The sequence below is a fragment of the Pseudorasbora parva genome, chromosome 3 (assembly GCF_024679245.1).
Source record: "Pseudorasbora parva isolate DD20220531a chromosome 3, ASM2467924v1, whole genome shotgun sequence".
In the NCBI taxonomy this organism is placed as follows: domain Eukaryota; kingdom Metazoa; phylum Chordata; class Actinopteri; order Cypriniformes; family Gobionidae; genus Pseudorasbora; species Pseudorasbora parva.
Genome location: NC_090174.1, coordinates 55979575 through 56006940, shown reverse-complemented (window position 1 = coordinate 56006940; position 27366 = coordinate 55979575). Strand labels below are relative to the sequence as shown.

General features: G+C 36.8%; 2 protein-coding genes across 5 annotated transcripts in view; both read left to right on the top strand.

Moving 5' to 3' along the window:
- Positions 1-1370, top strand: part of susd1 (sushi domain containing 1) — a 28326-nt gene extending 26956 nt beyond the window's left edge. For all 3 annotated transcript variants that reach the window (XM_067439558.1, XM_067439559.1, XM_067439557.1), the window contains 4 exons: positions 575-830; positions 926-965; positions 1072-1165; positions 1268-1370. In XM_067439558.1, coding sequence (XP_067295659.1) covers positions 575-830; positions 926-965; positions 1072-1165; positions 1268-1310 — 433 coding nt within the window. In that variant the 3' untranslated portion in view covers positions 1311-1370. The remainder of the gene's footprint in view (positions 1-574; positions 831-925; positions 966-1071; positions 1166-1267) is intronic.
- A 772-nt stretch (positions 1371-2142) lies between these two features.
- Positions 2143-27058, top strand: LOC137071491 (protein shortage in chiasmata 1 ortholog). 2 transcript variants are annotated; one of them, XM_067439539.1, is made up of 29 exons: positions 2143-2518; positions 2758-2878; positions 3787-3877; positions 4309-4499; positions 4769-4928; positions 5045-5150; positions 5265-5409; positions 5771-5866; positions 5968-6097; positions 6405-6499; positions 6585-6848; positions 7003-7032; positions 7316-7846; positions 8955-9122; positions 9905-10075; positions 10191-10286; positions 10993-11168; positions 12254-12317; positions 12408-12477; positions 12571-12746; positions 13036-13150; positions 15409-15517; positions 15603-15730; positions 17008-17095; positions 17247-17378; positions 20723-20872; positions 24783-24966; positions 25686-26060; positions 26755-27058. In XM_067439539.1, exons 1-29 carry the CDS (start codon positions 2423-2425, stop codon positions 26838-26840), a joined length of 4344 nt encoding a protein of 1447 aa, XP_067295640.1. In that variant the 5' UTR covers positions 2143-2422; the 3' UTR covers positions 26841-27058. The 2 variants fall into 2 exon arrangements, with proteins under 2 accessions (XP_067295640.1, XP_067295641.1); XM_067439540.1 differs by lacking the exons at positions 24783-24966; positions 26755-27058 and having other exon boundaries at positions 25686-26054.
- The last annotated feature ends 308 nt before the right edge of the window (positions 27059-27366 follow it).

Genomic DNA, 27366 nt, shown 5'->3' with positions numbered 1-27366 from the left:
TAAAAATGATGCAAAATATATTTTTGAGCAAGTACATAACCAGCCAGTGTTCAAAACTATCTTCTTACCTTAGCCCGATTCACAATGGTAAGCTTGTAATAATGTGTTGATAAAGTTGGTAATTAATTTACTAATTAATACACACTAAATACATGTAGTCATGCAATGCTGATGTTGTTAACATGAAAAATTTGACAACAAAGTTTAACTAATAATAATAATTGGCACAGTTTGGTGTGATATGAGCTAAGCGATTTATAATGCTTATTTTCCTCAGTTAGTATTAAAAAAGTGGCAGGCATGTTACTTGTTCAGATGACATTTTACGGTGAAAATTCTTTTTTTTTTTCTGAAGTACAGTATCCACATCGGTACGGTGACTGACAGTAAAACCCACGTGCTGCAGCTTTAATAAATACTTAAGAATTCACTTTTTTCTTTATTGTTAGTCCGTGTCAACTAATGTTAACAAATAAATCCTTATTAAAAAGTGTTCCAAAAAATGCATACTGTATAAAATCCCACTGCATATACTAATTAATTCAACATTCAGTTTCTGTGAATGTGTTTTCAGTATGTACCAGGTGTTTGTGTTACCAGTCGAGGGCGTGATGCTGTTTGACTGCAGCTCGTCTGTAAGTCCGCGGTTCTCCTCGCAGCAGATATGTGACCAAGGGTACGTTACGGCCCAGATACAGCTCAGCGGTCTGGGTGCAGAACTGAACTTCACTGTAGGGGATCAACAGCTGTATGGAGACTACTTCAACGCACCTCTGGAAAATGGAAAAGACTATCATATTATCCTCCGCACTCTATGTCAATGGGGAAAGGTGGGAGGACATCTTAAGAGAACCTGTAAAGTTAGTGCATTACAAAATTCTTTGAATTTTCTCTAATTTCTCTCTGTGTTATCGTTTTGTTTTAGTCTAGAACACAGTGTTGTGTAGTCTGGGCTAAGGCCAGAGGTAAGGATCATAAATCTCTTTGTGATATAGTTTGTGCCACATGCAAATTTTATGTCAAAAATAACCCAATGTGGCTCAATATAAACCATTTATTTTCTCACATTAGGGACATCCTACATCATGAAGATGTCTGCTCTTGTAACTTTTGGATCCATAAGTGCTGTTGGCTCGGTCATTGTCATAGGATACTGGTACAGCTGGTGAGATCGCATTGACAGGATCAGATTTTGTGCCTTGTATTTTCTTTATACGCTGTCAAAATATTTTCTGATGTTTTTTTTTTTTTTTTTTATTTTTTACAGGTACTGCAAAAAGTCCAGTCCTAGATTTTCTCCAGTTTTATAAACCGTCCTTACACACCGATTCCTTTGTTCTGAAATAAAGCTGTACTGTTTATGATACTGATGAGTTATCTTGTGTCATCTTTAAATCATGGGATCAGAAACATCCTACCATGGTATTCACTGTACAGTCATAGTAAAGGAAGTTAGTGAATATAATTTACAGAAGGATATTTTATTATAATAAAAACCAACAGAAACGCTTAAAAAGTTGAGAAAAATAATATCAAGAAAAGTATATTAAATATTGCTCAGAGTGCACATAGACAGCATTGCTTTTCACAGTGTTGAAAGGTAGTAGTTTGCATGAGGATTTAAAAATATATATAAATATGTCCTTTAGATGGCAGAGCACTACCACTGCTTTCCCCGATACAACTGTTTTATTTCATCAGCATGCCAATGAAATGGATTGTCTGGAATATTAAATGAGAGAATATACAATCATACATACATTCACACATATATATATGTGTGAATGTATGTATGATTGTATATATATATATGAGAGAAGGGGGGGGGGTCTGTTTATTATTTGATTTATCATTTTAATTTTGAGATTTTTTGTTTTGTTTTGTAATGCACTTTCTCTACTGAATTTATATATATTATTATATATATATATATATATATATATATGTGTGTGTGTGTGTGTGTGTGTGTGTGTGTGTGTGTGTGTGTGTGTGTGTGTGTGTGTGTGTGTGTGTGTGTGTGTGTGTGTATGATTTATCATTTAAATTTTGTTAGTGGAAAAAAAACAGGAAAAACGAAATTCAGTAGAGAAAGCTCGCAGTGGGCGTGGTCTTGTAGCTTCCTGTCAATCACCGAGTAGGCGCGCTGCGACGGAAATGAGAGGTCTCGCCTCAGACAGTTTAACTTTGGATTTATTGGTCACGATCAGTTTTAATCACACAACTGACTGTCTAACTCTATAATCCTGTATAAATTAATGTAATTAATATTTTCGTCGTCGTTCTTCACTTCAAAATAACCGACATCTCACGATTTCAGATTAACGTTAACGTTAATCCACAACAAGCGAGACGATATTTGGACGATATATTTAAATGTATTAGTTTTTTTGTTTGTTTTAATATCCGTTGGTGTGGTTTCAACATGAATAATCACACCATGTCTAATTTATGTGGTCAAACCCAACAAAGTGCAAGTTTCATCACTGTCAGGTATAAGGGTATTGATTACATCTCAGAGGTAAGTTCATAACGTGTTACACTTATTTTCATTCATCTAACGTTACTGTCATATTTAGTTAACCTCTATTGAGATTTTTATGTATTTTTTGAATAAACATAGCAATTTTACAAAAACATCTAAGGAAGCCTGCTTGAGGGGGTAATAAAAAAAAATGAGAATAAGGGTAACGTACAACAATTATGAAATATATACTTAAATAAGCAAACTTGTTAATATTGAGATGTCATCTGTTTTAGGCCTCAGTGAGACGCAGACTGATGATGGACTTGTTAGAACTTCCAGTTCCATTCCAGCTGGTCAGTAACTTTTACCCTCACAATGGACACCTGTCAGACATTGCTTACCGAGTACCATGGAGTAAGTATCGCAAGTTTGGCAAAAATCTTAAAAATGCTGCCTTCAGAGGATGAATTGTAAGGGCTGATGGCATCAAGGCCAATATGAATCTAATGTTAGCTTCACTTCCTGATCGATTTTTAAAGGCAGCATAGATTACATATTCTTCGCTGCTTCCCCCAAACCCCCTCAAAATTCTGAGTTTAGCAAGAAAATGAAAGCCATCTTTAATAGGACTTGGCAATATAGCTTAAAGGGTTAGTTAGTTCACCCAAAAAATGAAAATTCTGTCATTAATTACTTACCCTAATGTCGTTCAACACCTGTAACACTTTCATCTTCGGAGCACAAATGAAGATATTTTTGTTGAAATCCAAGAGCTCAGACAGGCTTCATTGACACCAATGTCATTTCCTCTCTCAAGGCCCATAAAAGGCACTCAAACATAACAAAACATGAATCACTACTAACACTTAATTTTAGCATTTTGAGTGCTATGGGCAAAATGCTGGGAAATTAAGAAAATCCCAGCCCAGTATCAGTTAAACTTAAGATAGTCTAAATGAAAGGAAATGAGTTAATTTGAGACCAGGTTGGAAAGAAACTTTGCAGGACAGTGGGTCCCCAGGAGCAGGGTTGAAGACCTCTAAAATGAGAGGAGATGAAATAAGATGATTTTTTTCCCCCCCTGTGTAATGCAATTGAGCTTTTCAGTTTTTGTTAACTAAATAAAGCTTCCTTTGCTCTTTTCGTGATTCACAAGGGGCAAGGCTTTTTTTGAATAAGAAGTCTACTTTCATTGTATGGAAATGAAAAACTTTGCTCTTAAAATAATGTACTGTTAATATCATGTTGCTATCTAACCCCCAGAGACTTTTGGTGATATTCATTGATAGCATATAAACACTGACTTGTGTCATTTATGACAGCGAACAAAATATCCATGTGTACTCTACAAGTGACTGGATCTGTGATGGATGACTTGAAGGCCAACATACATTTCAGTGACTGTTTGGAAAGGTTTGAATTGTTTCTGTAATGCCCTCTAAAATGATCTATCTCAGTTGCTTTCATATTTGTGTCTGCAGATTGTGTCCACACCAAGCGGAGAGTAAGGGTACATTTACACGACAACAATGTACTTAAAGTTTTTCCTTTGCTTTTTATGCTCTATTATGCATGCCAGACCAGTAGCTGACGTTGTCACTTTGTAAAGAAACACTACGCGCCTATAGACTGAACACGTGATATGCATGCGCAAGACATCTCCAGTTTTAAATATGAACGTTTTCAGGCTGCCAAAACGCTGCTGTCATGTGAATGAATGGCCAAAATGCATAAATGCAAAATTATTATTATAATTTTTTATTTGGTGTCGTGTAAACAGCCCCTGCATTTCTCTCTGTTGTGTTTAAATACAGGTTCTTCATATTGAGCTCTGTTGTGTTTAGGTTCAGTGTGTTGCTGATGGGAAAAGGACTTGGGGAAGTGGTTCCCAGCTCTAATCCTGCCTCTCAATGCAGTATTGGTACCTCAGAAGTCTGCTGGCTTTTAGATGGAGTTGAGAGCAGTGCCATCAGATCACCTTGGGAAGAGAGTTACAGTCCATGTGCACCAGATGCATGTTGCTTTACCTGTGATGGTAAGAACTGGAGTATTTAGTATTTATTTATATTTTTGTATCATTTCTCTATACTGCAACACTTTTATATCAGCCCAGTTTATTTTTGCTTTTGATGTTCTACCTAAAAAAGGGGTAGACGTGTGCTAAAAATACCCAGCACATCACATGGCTTGGTTTCAAAGGGATTTCAAAAGGATCTTTATACGTTCTTGGACCTTAGAAGTCCTTCTGATGGCCTCTCAGTGGAAGGATGATAATCCTTCCTCAACTTGTTTCTGAAATCTCAGATCTGACTCTGCCAGAGGAGGTGATATTCGGAGACCATCTGCAGCGGTTCAAAAGCCACCTGCCTCCATTTCAAACAATGCTTCATAAACTGAAGGTCATGACTGTCTCGGATCCTGTTCTCAATTCTTCAGTAAATCTCTTAGAAGGGGTTGTTTTTAGGTACAAAATGCTATATATTTCTTTCTTCTGGGAAGAGAGGATCATTACTGTAATGCATATGAATGCATATGTATGCACTAAAATGGTATTTTCAGCTCACCTATGTTTCCTTCTAGACACTGTGCCTCATACGATGCAGTTTTAGATGAGGTAATGGGTGCCACGTTTACTGGAGGAAATGTTACAGAGGAGTTCAAAATAGAGGCAGTACTGAATGAAGAGGTAAACTACAAAACTGAGTCATGTTATAGTAAAAAATCTCTGTTTGGTTGTGCTTTTTGCAGCTAATGAATATGCTTTAGTATTTCAAATACACTAGCTGTGATTTCTCCACAGTCACTAATGTTGCCTGTTGAAGTATGTATGGATTCCTCCCAAAGAAAAGAGCCCATTTTTTCCATTGCAAAAGTACAAGATTTTCTAAATGTCATCCGAGAACCAATAGATGAATGTTTCTCCTTAAAAGATCTTCTTAAAGAAGGTAAATCATGACCTATTCATAACAAAAAAATATACAATGGCCCCTAAGAGCAGTTATTTTAGAGTAAATATTAAAGCAAGTGGTTTTTATTATAAAGAAAGAAGCACAAGTACACCTTCATAGCAAAGCATTTCACAAAAGGACATTTGTTAGGTTTTAAATAAAACAATAGATCCACTGTTCAAACACCAGTTGAATAAAAGTCATTGCAAGTAATTGTCAGAAAAGTGCAAATGCCACTTGCTTTTATATTTTGTTATCTAATGCAATTGCAATAATACATTTAGATTATATAAATGGGACTTTTTTGGAGCCATTGTATTTCATAAAATGTCAATAATTATTTTAATTTAAAAAATAGCCATCTCTGCTGATAAACACACTACTGAGTTAGAGGTCCTGCAAATGGCTGAAAGCAGCTTTGCTAACATCACCTTTGAGCAGCCAAAATCTCCAGGTAGTATGCATTGACTCTTCATATTTAATCATAATCAAAGAGTTTTTCTTGCTGTAGATTGCTCTGCTAATCTCCAGTGACTTCAAAACCTTTCATTCCAGCTGCTTCAAGGTCTTATGCTGAGCTGGAATTAGACCTGCTTCTTTCTCCTTGTAATCGTACGCTGTGTCTACCAGACCTGTTTGTGTCCAGCAGACAGTCAGCTGAAATACTGTCACCAGTTTATAAGCTGTGAGTTTGTTGCTTTTGTTATTATAAGGAGAGAAGGCTGTAAATGTTTGTTGCAGTAAATATGTCTTAGGATGTTCAATGAAACCTACAACAGGTTAGTTTAAATTTTTTTTCAATTCTGCTTTCATAATGTGACATTTTTTCAAGTATGCAGGATATTTTGGGGAAATAATGTGCAAAAACGTTGACTTGTTCACAATAAGACCATGCATGTTAATATGGTCAGTTTTCATTTCATTTAGATTAATGAAAAGACTACTCATAATTCATAAAACACTGGCAATAATGTTTACTATACTTTTCATAGGCGTTTCTTGTCAGACAGTCATTGTGAAAATATGGAAAAAGCTGTTTGGATGGCAGAGAAACATCCCCATTGTGTGTCTCAGATTTTACTTGCCGGTAATGTGGATATGTAATGTGAGAATGCATTGGTTTCTATCCATAATGTGTGAATAGTCCTTAAACTTCATTGTTGTGTGTACAGAACCAAAGGTAACTAAGCCCATGGTCCACCTTCAGTCACTTCCAGAGCTTCTTACACAGCTGAAGGTGGAGATGGAACCAGTTCCAGAACCCAAAGACAATATGGGCCAGTTTTACCCAACGGACAGTATAGGGACATTGCCTAAAAACTTCAGTAGTCTCTCCATGTATACTGAGAAAATTTCCTCAGAAGAATGCAAGAGAGCTGTGAGAGAGCCACACATGGATGAAATATTCTCACCACTGTCCATTGTGAAAATAGATGGTAAGATCTTATTGTAAACTATGCGTGTAGTCTAAAGATCTATTTTAAATGGCTATGCAATATTACTCTTTAAATATACAAATAATGGTTTTGAGGTTTTGCCAAAATGCAATGTCGCTCTTAAATTCTGTATGTTAATGTTGGGTCTTTACAGAGTCGCTGAGTAAATTTGCTTCAAATGCTGGTGAGCTTTTTATGTTTCTCTCATTTCAGTTATGAGCCATATATATATATATATATATATATATATATATATATATATATATATATATATAATAAAAAAAAATTTTTCCGTTTATTTTAAAAATTTCGTTTATTTTTTTTCTATAGACTGTACTCACAAAGATATAACAATCAAGATAAACGTAAACATTCGCAGGAGTTTTTTACTTTAAGTTGGTAATCAATATTATGCCACATATGCTGTTGTTTGAGCTCAACTTAAATGCTTTATTCTGGTTTCTCAGCAGTGCCACCTTCAGGTTGTCACACTGCAGTTCACCCTTCCCAGAGTAAGCCTCTGCAGTCAGCCGTACCTACACAGGTGGAGAGAGGGAAGACTGTGAAATTCTTTATAATGGAGCGCATTTCTCACAAAGCAGACAGTTCTACAGTGACAACAACTGGAGGAATAGGCTGTAAAGCTGCAGAGATAGAGCAACACATGTCTTGTCCACCAGAAAGTTGCTTTGGGAGTCAGACAAATTCCTCCGCTTGTCTTTCAGAAAAGCAACACAGCTTTTCTAAATTGGTCGAGATGCCTAAGTTATCTCTATTGAAGCACAGTGTTAAAGATATTGAAGTGATATCCACTTTACACAAGCTTCCTGAGAAGTCAGAACAGAGAAGAGAAGAGAGAATCTCTAAACCATCTCTGTTGTCAAACAGTTTGCGAGGCAAAAATGAAAATTTGGACTCTTTGTTGTCTTTTGTTACATTAAGAACGATGAAGAAAAGTCCAGTGCAAAAACCTCAATGGAGCAGTCCAACATCTGCAGGTAGAGTAAATCCAGGACTATTAATAGTGTTTAAAGTTGGCATGAAACTTCAAAGAACAATATGTAATTTTCACAGCTAGAGGTCGCTTATTCAAAACAAAGGTGTAGCTTGATGACGTCTTTGTTTTTGTGGAATCATGTTAGTTGTCTCCACCTGTTGCCGGTGGAAGAGAATCTGACGGGAACTCATTCATTGATGAGTTAATGAATTAAAGATTTATTAGTGTTACAAAAGTATGAAGCAGGATAGGATCTTTCTTCCTTATTTTGATGCATGTCTAAGTAAATGGCATCTTGAATGAGTAAAAAATGTAGGGGGTACTTGATTTTGTCCAGTCGTTTTTTTAAAGAATTGATTAGACTGTTACTGTTTTCTAATTCCTCTGATCACATGTAATTTGACTGACAGATTGCTGGAGTGCACAAAATGAAGTGCTTGTATAAATAATTTATAACACACTGCTATATACCATTAGACTGGGTAAACCCAGCCTGATCTGCTGGTGATTTGATTTCATCCCTGCAACTCAGTCTGGAATCCTGTACATTCATTTCTACTGCTTCTGTTACACTTTTGCAGAAACCAATCACAGACTGGCTTATCCACCTGGTGCGCTATTAGCTGGTTTAACACAATAACAGATAGAGAAGCGATGTGTCGTTGCCTGTTGATCACGCCTCTTGTGGTCTGATTGGTTGAAGGACTATCCAATTGCATACAGTCATCTGAATAATTCTCATTTATCACGGCTCTTGTGCAGTAGAAAATATAGAGCAGACTCCCCAGACCAATGTTCAATCTTAAAATAATCCATAAAAAACAAAAACAAGAATTGTCTATTTTAATTTCATGCTGATTTTTAAGTGATATTTATATAGAACACAAGTGTATAGGAACAGCAAAATGTTTGTTGGACTTCTCTGACATATATTAGTTATACAACCGGAACACAAGTATCTTATTCTGCTTACTTAGCATCTATCCTGCTTCTACCTTATTGCTTTTTTGTCACCGAATAGGTGATGTTGATGTTGACAGGCATATGTTATTAAATCCATTGTTGGGATTCCACAAGACACATATTTCAAAAGTAATTTTTGCTTTCAGATGTAACCGCGAGTCAGAATTCTACTGGGAAAGCATTGGCAGATAACAGAATAAATGCAGTGAATCATGCTTCAGATACAAAAAGGAGTGTTATTGCCACTGAGAAGAGCTTTCCCTGTGAAGAGAAACAAGAGACCATCAGCAAGACTGTATACGTCCAAGCCACAGGTATCAGCAGATTTGAAATACTGTATTTTCCGGACTATAAGTCGCACTTTTTTTCATAGTTTGGCTGGTCCTGCGACTTATAGTTAGGTGTGACTTATATATCAAATTTAATTCACACTGACAAGAATAAACATATAGCCGCGAGAGGGCGCTCTATGCTGCTCCTGTTGCCTACCCCAGAAAAAAAACTGAAAACAGAAAAAAAAAACTCTTAACTGAAATATTAACTTAAAGACAACAACTTAGAAAGACTGAACACAAACAAAATGCCCCCATAAAGAAAATCTTATTCTGCAAATTACAAACTGCATGTTGTAAACTATGCAGCGGAGAATGATTCACACAGCGTTCGTCTTGCGCGGTCCTGAGCCTCTCCCGGCAGAGAGTTCAAGCATCTATGGACTCGTTCTTTTCAGTTCTGGGCTAGCCATCTTGCTTACAGTCCGCAAGTAGCTTTCTTTTTTTTCTTCATTACAGTTAAAGTAACCTCTGCTTTTCGCCAGTCCCTTACAAGTTTCTCACTCACTTCAAACTGCCCTAATGCGACTTATAGTCCAGTGCGACTTATAGTCCAGTGCGACTTATATATGTTTTTTTCCTCTTCATGATGCATTTTTTGACTGATGCGACTTATACTCCGGAGCGACTTATAGTCCGGAAAATACGGTAGTTTAATTATTAGACAAACTGTTGTAAGCACAAACATGTTTTTGTATATTTTTAATTATTTATTTGTTTAAATTTGGAAATTATTCACTGTATTTCTCTGTTTATTCCTGTAGAATGTCAGAGAGATGCGTATAAGGAACTGCATGCGTTGGCTCTGCCCTCTCTAAAAAAAATGCAGAAGTTTGGCATCTCTGCTTTGAACAGCCGAGATTTTGGCACTCTGTCTTCTGAACTCACACGATTCCTCCTAAAGCAGCAAGAGCAAATGCTTCAGAAAAATCAGGGTCAGAAGTTACACTTTCTCACAGGAGTCTGTAGTGGTTCAACTACACGGTACTTTCCATATCTCACCACATGATTGTTTTTAAATAAGATGGTTTTGTATTATTTATGTGGCAGATGCAGACAGTGCGTTTAATGAGATGGCACTGCTACATATTCTGGTAATGCTGAAGGAACACGTCCTGTTCAGATGTGACCTCAACGCAGCCACTGGTAAATTTTAGGGAGAAAAACACTCATGTCTCATAGAAATGGTATGATATTGCTGAAAGGTCACCCTTTCATTACGTATGACTGGTGATTTTGCTTGTTTCATTTATTGATCAACTTTATATCAGATTTTCTGAAATAAAATATTAGCAAATGAGTCAACTGTTAACATGGAGCTTTCAAATTAATGTGGATAGTATAGCTCAGATCATTTGTCTTGGAAGATTGGAGGAGAAACGTTTGATATGAACTTTTACATTGCAGACTTTGGTATCTTGATATCTGAGGTATTCTTGAGATCTTGAGAAAATTCCGGAGCTTGGTTCCTAAACATTTGTTTTTATCAGCTGAACACCTTAGACATAAAATATTTACTTGATGTAACCCCTGAGATTTTCAATTAATATTTCAGTAATTTAATGACACATTTGCATGCTCACAGTTCTCTGATATTGATTAATGGTCACATTACATGCAAGTGCACATAAAATATTTTAGTAAATATTGTGAATTATTTTAAACAAAACTGTTTAAAACACTGTTAGCTGCATGCTTGTAACAGTGCCACTCTGAAGCTCATAGACTATATACTTAATTAAATCACAGTCTTGATTTTTTCTTTGAATTGAGAATCATTTGTGATTTGATTGTTACAGTGTAGCTTTAATATAAATTTACTCACACACCTGTAAAATCTGTCTTTGAATAGAGTACCTGGCTCAGGTGAAGGACTCCTGTACTCTGAGCTGTTTGGATGAGCTGTTAAGGAAGTTTGAGGTGTTGCAGTATCTGAGTCAGAAGAGGCAGCAGTCCAACCCTAAACTACTGGAGCTCCAGGAGCAAATCAACACATGGATGAACTCCCATGATAACCACAACATTAGAGTGAGATTTCCTTTGGTTAATTTACCAATACCTAATAACTAATAATTTACCAAAAATAATAACCGTAAACAATCTATGTATGAACTTTGATCTTATGGTATTATTTATCACAAAAGACAGTTTATGGACTGTAGGCCTAATTAGGAATTGTGTTTACTATGGCTGGTTCACTTCTTGGGATTTACAGCAGCAACTGCTTACAACTGTGAATCCTGAAATGTTTTGTTCATTCAGGAGATTAAGGTAGCTGCTTGAATATGTTCATTCAGCAGTATGATCAAACACCTGAAATCACAGCTGCATTCTACCTAACCATAGCAGTAACCATAGCGACAGTATCAAACATCAATATGGAGCTAAATGAGTATCAATAAAGATAAATACACACACTACATTCACATATGCACACACAGGATTAATAAATGCACACATGATTCATAAATGCACACACAGGATACACAAATGCACAAAAAATTCACAAACGCACACACAAAATTAAAAAAGCACAGAAGATTCACAAATGCATACAAAATTCATAAATACACACAAAATTCATAAATGCACACAAAATTCATAAATACACACAAAATTCAGAAATGCAAAGAAAATTTACAAATGCAAAGATTCAGAAATGCACAGGGCAAGATTCAGAAATGTATTTCTGATGCACACACAAATATATCTTGATTTACAAACTGCTTGCGGTCTGTAAACTCCACTGCATTTGTGTGTGAATTTTGAGACTCCCCTGATTTGGCTCAACACACAAATGCCCTTTTTAAACAGGGAATGATCAGCAACCAATCAGATATCGCCCTTGTTTTAGCCAATCACAAGAACGCACCCCACGTGGAGGATTGTTAACTTATAAGCCAATCACATGAACGCTTTCACACATCGCTATACAGGTGGCTGTGAGGGGAAGACCACATGTCCCAGGATTCTGAACTCAAACTTGGCGTCAACAAACTATGCCTTTGTTTTAAAAAGTTACATAGTGCACCTTTAACTTGACTAAGCATACTTTTCAAAGAAAGCACGTTTTACAGAATGAATATTTAATGGCTGTTGTTGTATGTGAGCAGGTCCTAGTGTTGACTGTGAATGGTGTAAACACAGACCTGCTTAGAGCTCTCAACCAGGTATCAGGTGAGTTATTTTCTCAAGAACAAGATTGTTACTATGTGATTGTCCTGCCTGATTCCGTGTGTGTGTGTGTGTGTGTGTGTGTGTGTTTAGGAAACTCTGTGTCTGAAATCATCCCGGATGAAGGAAAGCATAAAGTATTGAGCAGAGAAGTGATGGACAGGTCTCTTTTTGTGCTATCTAAAGCTGTATACTGAATACTGAGGTGTTGATATAAGGCCTGATTTAATGTGCTGTCTGTCTCCTTTCCCCTCAGACTGTCCTACAGTAGGTGTGTCGTTGTGTGCAGTCAGCACATTGGTCCTGATTTCCCATGGCAGAGTTTCAGTGTTGTGTTTGAGCTTTCCTGTGTGGGTCACTCGCCCTTTGGCAGTGTGTGTTCAGAGAAAAACGTCAACTTTATCTCCTTCTCCACTGCAGTGCCTGAAACCAGTGAGTCCAACAATCCTTTATGCTCACATGATGCTGTCAAGTCAATAATCACAGCCAAGAAGAACATATTTGATGTTTAATGCACAATTATCTGGTTGAATTTGCTTGGAAGAAATATCGTTCCTTTATTTTAACACAGCATTCAACACAGTGTTAAACATTCGAGTACAATTATAGGTACAAATTTTGACTGATAAAATGTTGGATGATGGATTCTTTAATAAGCTTATTTATGATTTCAGTGTTGCATGATCCTCATTTGAATGATGTCATTTGAATCATTCATTAGCAGATATCTCAGAGGAATCAACTGTTAAATCATATCTGGACACTATTCCGTTTGTGTTGCTCATCACGGATGGTTTACTGAACCGCTTAAAGGTGCAGCGCATACTGGAGACTACGTGAGTTTATCAAAGTTGTTGTCAGAAACTACTGTCATTTTTTTTAAATAGGTGTGTCATTGTTTTATATATTATATAAATTCTGCATTTATTTGATAAGAACAGTTTTGTTAAATATTACTATATAAAATAACTGTTAATATATTTAAAAATGCAATGCTTAATTTTCAGCATCATTACTCCAGGCTTCAGTGCCACACGAGCCTTCAGAAATCACCTACCAATGACATCATGCTTGCGTTACCATTGATTTTATTTTACCATACCGAATATCGATCTAGCTTACTGTAGTTTGCAACAAGTATCTCGTGGCCACCGAGTGAATGCAGAGAGTAACATTATAACATAAATTTCAACACACTCAAATGTATATGTAACGAGTTCGTGGGTGTGGAAGGAAGAGGACACAGGGGTCGGCTGGACTGTTGACGCTTTAACTTTATTTGTAACTCTCAAACACATCAGCACACTCAATGGTGTGGTTTCTCATAAACACAACGATCACTTCCGGGTTGGCACTTCCGGCTTCCGGGATATCTCAGTCTCTGGAGTTGTCGCGTCAACAGTCCGTCTCTCTCTCTCAGGCTTCCGGTTCCACTGGCGTTTTATCCTCTCTCCACGCCCATTACTGGAACAAGATACAGTTGTTATTAATCTGCGTCCAACCCACTCACTTACCGCTCGTCCCGCGGCTCTCTCTCCCGCTGCAGACCTCGCTAAACCACGCCCCCCTTGCCACAGTATATAATATGATAAAACAAGTGCTGTGTTACTCCACATATGAATGAACGGAAGAAGCTGAAGCATATTAAAAGCTAATATTGGCGTTTACTTCCAAGTCTCCATTGCGGCATGCCCATCAAAACCCAGCGTTCAGGAGAGAGCCTCAAAACCACTGTCGAAAATAGCCCATCACTTATTAGTTATTATGAGTTTGAATGTAAAAACCAAACTAATGTCATTAGTTGACCTCAGACAACAGTATAAAAATATTAAAAAAGCCAGTTCATGACACTTAAAAAAAAAAAGTTCCACCAGGGGCGTTTGCAGCAATGCCATACAAGGACCATTTTTGATTGCCCAAAGAACCTTTCAATGAACCCTTTTTAAAATAACCATTATTTTCTTAGGGTGCGTTCACACTTGTAGTTCGGTTAGTTTGGTTCGTTTGGTCCGGACCAAAAAACAAAACATATAGTCCTGGTCCGCTTAGCTTTCACACTGGCATTTTTAACAGCGAACCTAAAGTTACCGAACCAAAGACATAGGGAGACGCTCACAACCTGATTGGTCGGCTTATATGACGTAGGAGCTGCTTACCGAACATTCAAAACAATGCTGTGTGCTGGATTACACACGGTCATTTTATGCGTGTACATATGGCATTATTTTTACCAGCTGAGAACACATGAAGAGCTCATAAAATGTTCAAAACATTCAAAACAACGCTGTGTGCTGGATTAAACGCGGTCATTGTATGCGTGTACATTTGGCATTATTTTTACCCGCCGAGAACTCATGAGCTCATAAAATGTTCAAAACATTCAAAACAGCACTAGGATTTCCTCCGTTGTGCAGAAAAGAGACGGCCGTTCTGTCGTCTGAACCGGATAATAATGGGCAACACAGGTCCTTTGATGATAAGAACCAGGTTTGCTTTTTGTGCGTTTTTTCTAGCATTTTCGAAACACGCTCGTCTGGCCAAATATTGATTAGGCACCTCCTCGTTGCTCCACGTTTGCCCTCTAACGTTAACGTTACTCATTTTGGATACACCGATCTTTCCACGTCATCAAATCAGCTGACAATGCGTTGCATCATGTGACATTACGTCCGGTTTTTGGTCTGTTTACATGTCTTTGGTCCGTGTTACGTTCATATATCAATCGAACCGCACCCGAGTTCGTTTGGAAGCGGACCGAGACCCATCTTTTTAGCGGTCTCGGTCCGCTTTTTTGGTGCGCACCAGGGTTCGGATGGCAGCGTTCACATATGTTCAAATGAACCGCACCAACCGAGCAATCGCACCAGGGTTCGTTTTAATCGAACCAAACATGACAAGTGTGAACGCACCTTAGTGTGAAGAACATTTAAAAAATCGAAAGGACCTTTTTCCACTATAAAGGAACCTTTTTTGGAAAGGAAATGTTCAATGGATGTTAAAGGTTTTTCATGGAACCGATAGATGCCACTATAGAACCTTTATTTAAGAAACTTTTTAAAAGTGTATACTGATGTACATAGACTGTTGTTGGCAGGTACGATATTGTTCTGCTGGAGAGGAAACACTCTGCATCTGCACTGCATCTGGGCGGATCCCGTTATGATGTCATCACTGTGGATGAGATCACTGCCATCCTCATCCAGGTGACGCTCCATACACACTTGCTCACCAGACCACCATTCACAAAGTGACCCTGGACTGAACAATGTAAATTATGTTTGTGTTCAGGATCTGAGTGAGTTAGAGAAGAAGATTGGAGAAGCATCTGAGCTTGTCGTCAAGAGACTCTCAGCCCTATCTCTGCAGTTCAGCCGCTGCTGGCTCATTCTGCACTGCACCGAGAACCACAGGGCACTGTCAGTTTGAAATAAATTTACATCTTTCTGATCATGTTACCATTCATTATTATCAGGGCTCAACAGTAAGGATTTGTTTTTTGAAGTCCCAATTGGACAGATAGATTTTACTTGTGGCAACATACATTTCTTTCTAAGACTGATTCAGATTTTCACTCACCCCAGCACAAAACAATGATTGTGTAAATGTTATTGTTAGCCTTGCATTTTATGTGCCAGATGTATATCTTAAATTAAATGTTACATGCATAACTGGAAATTTAACAAGCCATATCTAATCATGCCTTTTAACTCTAATTAGTTGCCAAAATTGCCGATGCCTATACCAGTATCCATATGAATGATATGAAATACAGTGGTTGAAATAGTTAAATTTATAAGGCAGACTGTAAATTTTAGCAGCATCTATAGGTGAGGTTGCAAACTGCAACCACCCACCACTCACCCCTTCCTTTCGAAGCAGGTGGAGAAGCTACCGTGGCTGACAAAGGACTAAGATATCGTCATCTGAGACAGTAGAGAGTAGCTAGCTCTTAGTAGAGCTTATTCTCAATAGTAGAGAATATTGTCTGTTTAGGGCTACTGTAGAAAAATGGCGGCACAAAATGGTGACTTCACTGTAAGGGGACCTGCGGTGTATGTAGATAGAAAAGGCTCATTCTAAGGTAATACAAACATAACAGTTCATTGTGTAAGGTCTTTATACTCCACTGAAAACATAGTTATGGATATTATATTGCATTTCTTTCAATAGATCCTCAAATACTACACACTGCACCTTTAAATGAACATTTATTTTACACCATATTCGCTCAAAATACAAATATAGATGATATTAATATACTATGAATATTTTTTTTGCAAGGTTGTTGATAGATATTGGAACTTGCACAAGACAGAATGACTACCCTAGTGAAAAATAAATATATCAAAATGTATTTGAAATACATTTATAAGTATAACTACAAATACATTTACATATTTCTGGACTTAATATAAATGCCCTGCAATTTTTATTTTTGTATACTAAATGGTATACTTAAAGTCTGCTAAATTGGAACAACTAATTTTGTAGTTAATACTAAAAAACTAGCAAAAGTGGATTTTGCCGTGTACTTTAGACAATGCGCTAAGATCGTTAAAACAGGCCCCAATGTGTTGATTCCTATGCATAGCCATCAGAAGACAAAACTCTTGCCATGAAAACACCAGCCGTGACTGACACAGTTTTATTTATATAGATTAAAAGACTAAACACTGTTTTCCCTCATTTTTAGGATTTCCAGTAGTATCTATATAAATCTGGTTCACATCTACTCTGCATCTGTGTTGTTTGGAAACAAGTCTGAGAAGTTTGATGTCAAGGTACATTTATTATGGCCATTTTAATAGCAGATAACAAACATTGGTTTCAAAAGGTTATATCAAGGCCAGGTTTGACATTTTATATATATATATATATATATATATAGTTTGTGTCAATATTTATTGACCATGGCATGTGTGTGTGTTTCAGGTGATAATGGTGTGTGAGGAAGAAGAGATAGCCAGCTACATCTATCAGATCTCCTTACATACTCTGATGAATTCAGAGAGAGATGGACTGAGCTGGTTGGATAGAGACTGGCTCAGTGTGCAGCCCACAGAGGTGAATGATAGGTCTAAAATTTTTCTAGTACATACTCATTTTACTTTTTTAAATTATTTTTCTTTATTTCTTAAAACTTGTCACTGATCGTCAGTACCCTAAATCATCTGTGCTCAGACTATACATGTAACAGTATATAGTACTTAATATAATGTAGATTAAAATATATATTAAAGATAAATAGAAATGGTCCCTTTGTGCATTTGCATACATTTCTATTTTATTCATGAGAAAACTGGAAAAAACAAACAAAAAAACTATATTGAATACTAACATTTAAATTAGAACCGTGAACACAAAATAAAAATTGAGTTCTTTTTCGCATTTCTATTCGACTTTTTGCATCTTTATTAAACATTTTAAAAATGCACAAATTAATATTGAAGAAATATTTATTTACTTGTTGTCTTTGATTAAATTAGAAATGTTTCTCCCACACTTTCACATACTATTGCCATGTTTCTGGAACCATGGTAGGCTAATACAAGTTGTCAAAAATGTAACTAAAATAATATTTATTAAAATTAGTATTTTACTTTAAATTAAGTTAAAACATAACTAAGACGTTCATAAGATTGCACTTAAGATAATATTTCATGACTGTGTGCCTACGATTTGTCAACACTGTTAGATATTAATGAAAAAAATTTACTTAGTGCATTTCTATAAATCTATTTAGTACCCAATCAATAGCTAGTAACACAAGTGGCATAAACTTAGTCACTATGTTAAGACTGTGTCTTAAGAACTAGTTTCACCAATTAGCAGTTTCCGAGGAGTAATCAATCTTATTTTTCAGTTGACTTGAAGTTGAAAAAGTTGTGACCAGTCTTAAAGAAAAATAAAATACTAATTTGTAAGACTTGTCCAAGGCCGGCGACACACTGCAAGTGTGGTGTGAGCGTGACGTTTCTGTTGTGTGTCAGCCGCGTGACGGCTACATACCGTTTTCTGTGTCTTTGCACATCAGAAGCATGTCTGATGCAACGCTGCTGACATACAGGGAAGGCCTATACTTCATATTAAGCATAGATATATAGCCTACTGATACAATAAAGACATTGTCGGCAGTATTGATGGCAAAATATGCTACAGAATATTTTGTTCTGTATTGACTGGTGCAAAATTTCAAAATCGATAATTATGTTTTTTTTATATTATTTACAATTATGCCTATATCTGCATTTATGTTAACCTATAGACACTTCCAAACATCAGAATGTCATTTATTAATATGTATTTTTGTCAAAATGATATATCAATCAATCAATCAACTTTATTTATATAGCGCTTTTACAATGACGATTGTTTCAAAGCATCTTCACAGTGTTTACATTTACATTTAATCATTTAGCAGACGCTTTTATCCAAAGCGACTTACAAAAAAGGGGAGAGCAATAGAAGCAACGAAACAAACAAGGCCAACAACCTGTAAGAGCTGTAAGAAGTCTCAATTAATTAGCACAGTACACAATTTTTATTTTATTTTTTTATTTTATAGCCATCTACAATAGCCATCTACAATAGCCACCTACAACAAAAACTCACGTACGCAAAATACAGAACACTGGATTTTGATAGCCATGATAACAACCCATTAGGACTAAGGCTGTTGCCCCAACTGTTGTCGTTAATGCAGATTCAGTGGCCCAATGGGTTGGTTTTGTATGGCATTCTAGCTAAACGCACAACAATAGCCATCCACAACAAAAACTCACGTACGCAAAATACAGTACACTGGATTATGATAGCTATGATAACTATGTAACACACCCGCCTGAAGGCACAAATCCGGATGAGAGACGTAGATATGATCCAGAAGTGTGCGCTTTTTGGTCGTTGTTGTGGTGATCAGTAAGTGCTATTCTGTATTGGTCAGGTGCAATTGGAAAAGATGTGTCTTAAGATGTTTTTTAAAAATGGCTACAGACTCGGCAGCACGAATTGAGATCGGCAGGTCATTCCACCAGGTGGGAACGGTCCAGTAAAATGTCCGCGAGAGCGATTTCATGCTCTTTGGGATGGAACCACGAGGCGCCGCTCACTCGCAGAACGCAAGCTTCTGGAGGTTGTGTAAGTCTGAACAAGCGAGTTTAGGTATATTGGTGCAGAGCCAGTGGTTGTTTTGTAGGCGAGAACTAGTGCCTTGAATTTGATGCGAGCAGCCATTGGCAACCAGTGCAGTCTGATGAAGAGAGGCGTAACATGCGCTCTCTTCGGCTCATTAAAGACCACTCTCGCCGCTGCATTCTGGATCAGCTGCAAGGGTTTGATAGTGCATGCTGGAAGCCCAGCCAGAAGAGCATTACAATAGTCCAGTCTGGAGAGAACAAGAGCTTGAACCAGGAGTTATGCAGCCTGTTCTGATAGGAAGGGTCTGATCTTTCTAATGTTGTATAAAGCAAATCTGCAGGACCGGGCTGTTGCAGTAATGTAGTCAGTAAAGTTTAACTGGTCATCAATCACAACTCCAAAGTTCCTGGCTGTCCTGGATGGAGTTATGGTTGATGAACCAAGCTGAATGGAGAAATTTTGATGAAGTGCTGGGTTGGCTGAGAAAACAAGTAATTCTGTCTTTGGAAGATTTTAAGAGTTTAAGGTGATGCTCCTTCATCCAGTCAGAAATGTCTGTCAGACAGGCAGCGATACAAACACTGACTGTAGGATCATCTGGTTGAAATCAGTCATTCTGGAGAAAACAGTGATGTTATCAGCTTATTTGAATTTATTTTAACATATAAACATTTCTATACTTTTCCTATTCTATTTTGCCTGTAAACGCTTCCAACACACTTGCGTGTCACGTGAAAAATATGCGTCGGTTCTATTTCTAGCATGCACATGTTTTCGGGGCGGCTCAAGCTGCGTCTGAGATGCAAGTGTCACACAGGCAGTATGCAAGCTCTAACCTGTTAACATGGGAGCCGAAATAAAAACGGACACTACACAGAGCCGAGACAGAGCTTTACAGTCCTAACGCTCGTTCTGGGTCGACATTTCATTCATTAACATTAGGCAGTTTTGATTTATATGCTGTTTAATGTGAGAATCACATTATTTCCCATATGAATATGATTACATATGATATCGCTTGTTTCTGCATCTACTTAGCATGTGTTTTGATCCATAGTTTTAGTACTCTTTCAAAAGATGCATAAAAGTGTTTTCACTCAAATTACGAAAATTCCGCAATTTTAGCGGGGAAAGATTTAATATGTGTGTGAAAAATAGAAAATTATCAACAACTGTCAACATCACAAGATTTTCTTCAACAGATGGAGCTGAGTGTTTAATTTCATTCTGTGTGCTCAACTCACTGATGCATTAATGTGTGTTTGTTTTAGGCAGAGCATTGCCTATTGCAGTTTCCATGCATTAATCCTCTGATCGCTCAAGTGATGTTGAGGAGAGCTCCATCACTGCAGTGGCTGCTGGGAGCTTCTTTCTCTGAGCTGCAGGAAATGTTCCCACAGATCCCTCAAAAAGTCATTAAGGTACTGCTAGATTCACTAGTATCCAAAATCAAAGCCAGGTCTTGTTGACAGTAACTATGTTTCCATCCAAAGTTGCAGATTTAACTTATTGCATAAATAATTTGCGAATGAAGATTCCATCCCATGTGTTTAACCCTTAAAGACCGAGACAGCCGCCCGCGGCTAAAAATAACTATCGTTCTAAAATGTTTAATAACTTTTTAACCGCTAATCCAATCTGTATGCTGTAAACTGCACAGTAAAGAGGAGAATCTCCGCTTTCCAAAGGTATAATATGTTTCGCGATTGATCATTCAGAGGCTCCATAGTCAGCGTGGATGCGTCATCAAAATATGCAGCATTGACTAAAAATAACTATCGTTCCAAAATGTTTAATAACTTTTTAATCGCTGATCCAATCTGTATGCTGTAAACTGCACCGTAAAGAGGAGAATCTCCCCTTTCCATAGGTATAATATGTTTCGCGATTGATCATTCAGAGGCTCCATAGTCAGCGTGGATGCGTCATCAAAATATGCAGCATTGATTTGTCCAAGAAACACACGTGGGTTGTTCCCCTGTGCCAAACAGATTTTTTTTTTTTATTAGTCCCACCCCCCTGTGCCCAGATTCGTTGAAACTTTCATCAACTCAACCAATAAACACAGTGTTTGGTCTTTTGAACCACGAATCACGTTTCTCTGAAAAATGAACGTGGGTGTGAATTTGCATGCATCATGAAACCAAACAGAAATAAACGCGTGCAAAGCGCTCTCTCTCAGATCAAAGCACACAGTCAGTATATTTCTCTATTTGTATGTAGTTTGTGTTTTACACATTTTCACTATTATATTTTCCTCAATTTTTGTTTGAGAAGATTATGTGCAGAGAAGTTGAAATGTCCGTTTATGAAAATAGCCGCCCACATGTAAAAGTAGCCTCAGTATATTTTATTTCACGGTTTCTTGTCACAACTTGATGTATTGTTTGTGTTTGTTTTTCATGCCCAAATTATAATATATTTCTCTGAAGAAAAATGTTTGTTTCAGTGTTGTTATTATATAACAATCTTTCTATTTACTTTATTACTTGAACTTTTTAGGACACATTATCAGTCAATAAAATACACCTGTTTTCACTCAAAAACCTAGAAACGCCTAGAATAATGTTATAATAAATGGCTATAACTTGCTGAGGGATTGTTACATGTAGACAACATTTCATCTGGAAGTGTAAAACAACCAAGTCTAACTTTCTAAAGGAAAAAAATCCAAACTTCATGAAGTTCTGTTCGAGTTCACAGTAAAAACATCATATTTTTGCTGCCATTTTTCTTGAAATTATATTAATTGAATCCATTCTCAGAATAAATAAATGTAAAATTGGGACATCAAATGAGCTAGATGGAAACTTCAGGTTCTCCTGTTTAAAATGATATATAGCACTTGATGCTAACTGCTAGAATGGGGGAGAAAAACAAAGAAAAGTAGAGGCACATCAGGCGCCCCTAAAATGTTCTAGGTCTTTAAGGGTTAAGAGAACAAAATCATCACTTCCTAGGAAGTTTGTCCAAAATGTATGTAAAAAAAATGAAAGTTTCTGCAATTGGGGAAGCCACTGTGGCTCTTTTTTTGTACATCATAAATTACTTCCGCCTCAGAGCGCACAGCAAATGAAACACAATAAACATTGTCATGTTGAATTCAGAGGCGGATGCCTGTTGTTTTGGAACACAGTCATGTGAGACTCTTTTGGGTGGTCATTATACCAAATAATTTTGGTGAGAGACTGGCATTTCAGAATGATTAAGCCAAATTTTAGATGCTGTGCGATGAAATTGATTCACCGGTTATGCAATCATATCCCGTCCGTGTATGTTGCATTCATTTATTTTTCGATTTTCGAAAATATTTTTCGATTTTCGAAAAATCAAGAAAATCATTTTTCTTGATTTTTATCTTATATGGCGTAATTTTTTTCTTCTTCGCCGCAGCGCTAAACGTCACTGTCCAACTGCTGTGTATGTTATTTGTTCTTCAAATCAAGTCAATGTCGTTTCAGTGATTGACTATGCAGCACGCCACATTAGGGGTGCAAAATGTCTAATAAAAATGAAAGTTGCTGCAATTGGGTAAGGTTTTTTTTGGTTCATCATAAATTATGTGGGTGCCAATGCGAGATAAACCTACATTATTATTTCTGGAATAATCAGCCAATATTTCTCTTGCACGTAGGTTTAGGGTTGCCACCCGTCCCGTGAAATACGGAATCGTCCCGTATTTTCAGGAAAAATGACGCGTCCCGTATTGCTTTGATATGTCCCGTATTTTACATAGGTCCACCCGCATTGTGTGAAGACACGTCCTATTCTGCCCCTAATTGGGTCGCTGCCGTCGTTGGTTTGTTTGATTGGTTTGTTTCAGGTTCACAGGCCGTGAATCACGGCCAATCAGAGTCAGAAGAGGAGGGGACCCCGCCTCGCCGGTTCTTTTCAATATGGGCAGAATCCATTTGAAACGATGGCGGATGCAGGTCCAAATACCCTATATCAAAATAATTTTTTGATTGATAACGTTAGATTTCATATGCTGCCTATTAAGAAACAATGTTAATAATGTAGGCTACATTAATGATGTTATGGTATTTGTTTATTAAGGTTAAGTTGTACAGTCAGACACAAGCATTACTTTAATAAGAGATAAGATATATATACATATTTAATCAAAATAGGACCTTTTAGGAATAAAATAGACAACTATTTGTTATGCTTAACAAATTTAAATAATTGCATCATCCAATACTATAGAATTAACAGACTATATAAAAACGGAATAATACATAAATATATTTACTTAACTTACCAAAAATAAAAATGTTATGTGTGTTATTAAAATAAGAAATGATTTTATATATAGATAGTATATCATTTACAGTTATTTAGGTGTGGTTTCACTGTTTGGATGGTGTTACTGCAAACAATGACAAATATTTTAGTCAAAATCTTTGTTCACAACATAAAATTACTCGAGTAAGCAATTTCTTATCCTACTCCCCTCTAGGTTACAGCAGCTGAGTTTGTTTTTCATTGTCATAGCTGTGTATTATACTGAGTGCATCTGTTCACACTGATTTCAATAGCAGATATCCTATTATAATGTCCATTGGTATCAATCTTAATATATATACAAATTATGAAAACACGTTTTAAGTTATGAAATACGACCACTGCACTGGCACACCATCGGGACTGTGGTCATCGTGGCCCCAAGGGGTGTGGCCACCGCTGCGGCAGGCGTCCCTTATTTTTCTGTATTGAAGGTGGCAACCCTCCGTAGGTTGTCGAACTCATGCCTATAGAGAAGAAAACCCTTTCTAGTCCCTGCCCAGCATGATCTGTGTCAAAGCATTCCTTAGTCCGGTTGTTTGATGAGCCAGGTCCGTGTACTTTTGCGTTCATTTGTTTTTCGATTTAATATCAAGTTGAAAAAATTGAAAATGGCTCATTAATACATTTTTCGGGTTTGTTCTTTGACACACCACTGGTTTTATTGAGTCCAACTATCAAAATCTGTGTGGCAAAAAATTTATAAATGAGCCGTTTTCTAATTTTTCAACTTGATATTAAATCGAAAAATGAATGAATGCAAAAGTACACAGACCTGATCATATCCTCTGTTGAGGCAAGTCACGTGAGTTTTTTATTTTTTGGGTTGCGCATCGGGGGGAAAAAATGGTCCCCATAATGCGCTTTTTGAATAAAAAAATACGATCTGCCTCAAAATGAGTGCGTACATGTTTTATTTACATTGTAGAATTTATGCACATCTTGGCGTTTCCATCCAGTGTTTTTAAAATCCCAAATATCTTAACATTTGCATAAAAATAGGTCAAAGGAAACATGGCTTTTTCCACACTCTTTGTTTTTCTGCAGCTTTTCAGTGATATTACAGCCGAGTCCAAAGTCAAAACGGCCACCTTGAAGAGTGAGAATACACCCTTCTCACACATAAACAGCCCAGCTCACCCTTCTCATCCTCATCTGCCTTCCTGGACTCAGGATCTTGATAAACCTCAGTTAGACCTGGAGGATAAGATGCCACGTAGCCTGTTATTTGGTCAGTCTTAGTGTTTAGAGAAGACAATTGTGCTCACAGACTGGATCGAAATTAATACTTGCCAGGCACCAATATATTGGTATGAAACATCTATATATATATATATATATATATATATATATATATATATATATATAGTGACATTGTGAGAAGTAGGGTAGGGGTTGCGTCACAAATCGAGTCCAGGCAGAGATCAAGCCACTAGTTTCTTTTTAATCATCAATTTAAAGCTCCAAAACTACAACAAAAAACACTCTTTCAGCTTCTCTCTATATATTCTACCCTTTCTCTGTCTCTTAGCTCATTAACAGCTCTTCTCCTTTACTCACAACTGCTGAGCCGCTGAGGAACCTTGTAATTGTAGTCCAGGAGCTGGGTGGCCATCTTAGATTGTGGTCCCCGTTCTGCAACCAACTAGATGGCGCACACCTCCCTTCTATGACGCACCCTCTCACAATGTCACAATATATAGATACAGTATATTGATTGATTTGTATTAATTGTATCTTCTTACAATAATGATAATGCTAAATATAGTTCGGCATTATCAGTTGCCATACTTGGCCTTCACGTCATGTCACTATACAGTTTACTGCCCAGTTAGAAAGATAAATGGTTGGTAGGTGTGAGTATGGCTATGGGGAAAACCTAGTTTGTTGACTCTGTCCACAGATAAAAACAGAGCAATGATTTAAATAGTTTCTTTATCACATTTGCAGGTCATGACAGAAGAAGAGGAGAAGAAACATGGCGAGAAAACAAATTATCTCTCCCAGATTCAACTCACTCTAACTCATACAAACCCTTATTGCCAAGTCAGTTCAGCCAAGCTTCAGCTACAGCGAGCGCCTGGCAGCCGCAGGGTGAAGGATTCATTCAAAACCCAAATCCAGTGCCAGGCCGAGCTGTTACCCGAGGGTCTGCCGGTTTTCCCTTGGCTCCTCTGCTAACTCCTGAAGTGCTATGGAGCAGGAACACTGTGTGTGCATTCAGCTCTAGGCCGGAGGGTCAGACTCACTGGAGCTCACCTGAGAACGATCCGCCTCACAAGACAGGAGAGGAGAGGAAGAGGCAAGGAGAAGACGCGCACAGTGGTACATGCACACACACACACACACATGCAGCAACATACTAACCTGTGTGATTTCCTTTCATCTGCAGAGCACAAAAAAACAACAACAGATCTACGAAGCTAAAATAGTCTCAATAAGCTAATTCACACTCGCCAAAAAGTTTATATATTTGCAAACAGCAGTTCAAAAAAATTCATAATCTTAATTTATAAAATATGAAACATTCATAAATATGCATACATACTTTTATGAAAGTGTGCTTTGCATTTGTGAATCTTAACATGGATGACTTTCTTTTGTCAAAAATATTTTTAGATTAGATCTATAGAGCTAAAATAGTTACTCAATTTATTCAGAAAACATGATTCACAAATGCATAAGCTACTTAACATTCACAGTTTTTTTAATTTATTTGCCTAATTCATATCCACAATATACAAAGCATTCAGAAACGTGCGTATGTATTTGTACTTTGCATTTGTGATTGTAAATGTATTTTGTCAATATGAATTGAGTTACGAGTTTGTGAATTGTTGTTTGTAAATATAAACTCTTTGTGAGTGTGAATCAGCTTTTGCATTTGGGAATCATATTTTCTAAATTAATTAATTTAGCTCCATAGGCATGTAGAGCCCATTGTCTTTCACTGTATGGTCAAAACCAGACATTTTTTAAATGTTTTGCTCCATTAGTTTGTCTGTGTATTTATTCCCAGTGTTTCCACAATGCAAGAGAGGAAAACTGCTATGTGAGCGAGTTCCAGGCAGGAATGACGGACAGACCAGACTGAGATTTTTCTGAGAAAGTTTTCCTTCTTTCTCTTCGGTATATCACTCGTTAGAGTGAAATGTCAGAATACTTCTCATGTTCATATGTATTTTAAATTTTTATGTTGAATATAATGTGAAATTAATACACTTCATCCATATGTTTGTATGGGTAATGATTTTATATCAACATATATGTAGATATTGTAGATATTGTTCATATTAAAGATATCATCTTTTAGGTGTATTTATAGTATTCTTTGTGTCAGGACAGTTAACTGAAATTACAGTAAAGAAAAAAAATCTAACATTTCTGTCATTTATAAATGTATAAATTGGCATTTTTATTTAATTAAATTTAACTTAATCTTTGTATTAGATTTAATAGTTGTATTTATTTTATTTAACAGTTGCAGATTAAAAATATATTAATAATTTTTGTATTTATTGTTTTTCAAAGGGGTCCCAGAGTCAGTGGTTTAAAATAAAAATTATTTTATTAAACATCTGTAACTAATTTTTTTTCTAATGTTCAACTATACAATTATTTTTAATATATG

Excerpts from the sequence above, each read along its gene's own strand:
- LOC137071491 (XM_067439539.1), top strand. The coding sequence starts at position 2,423 with ATGAATAATCACACCATGTCTAATTTATGTGGTCAAACCCAACAAAGT. Across the intron at positions 7,033-7,315 it reads TAAATTTGCTTCAAATGCTG|CAGTGCCACCTTCAGGTTGT; the intron begins GTGAGCTTTTTA and ends CTGGTTTCTCAG. Across the intron at positions 15,731-17,007 it reads ACCGAGAACCACAGGGCACT|GATTTCCAGTAGTATCTATA; the intron begins GTCAGTTTGAAA and ends CCTCATTTTTAG.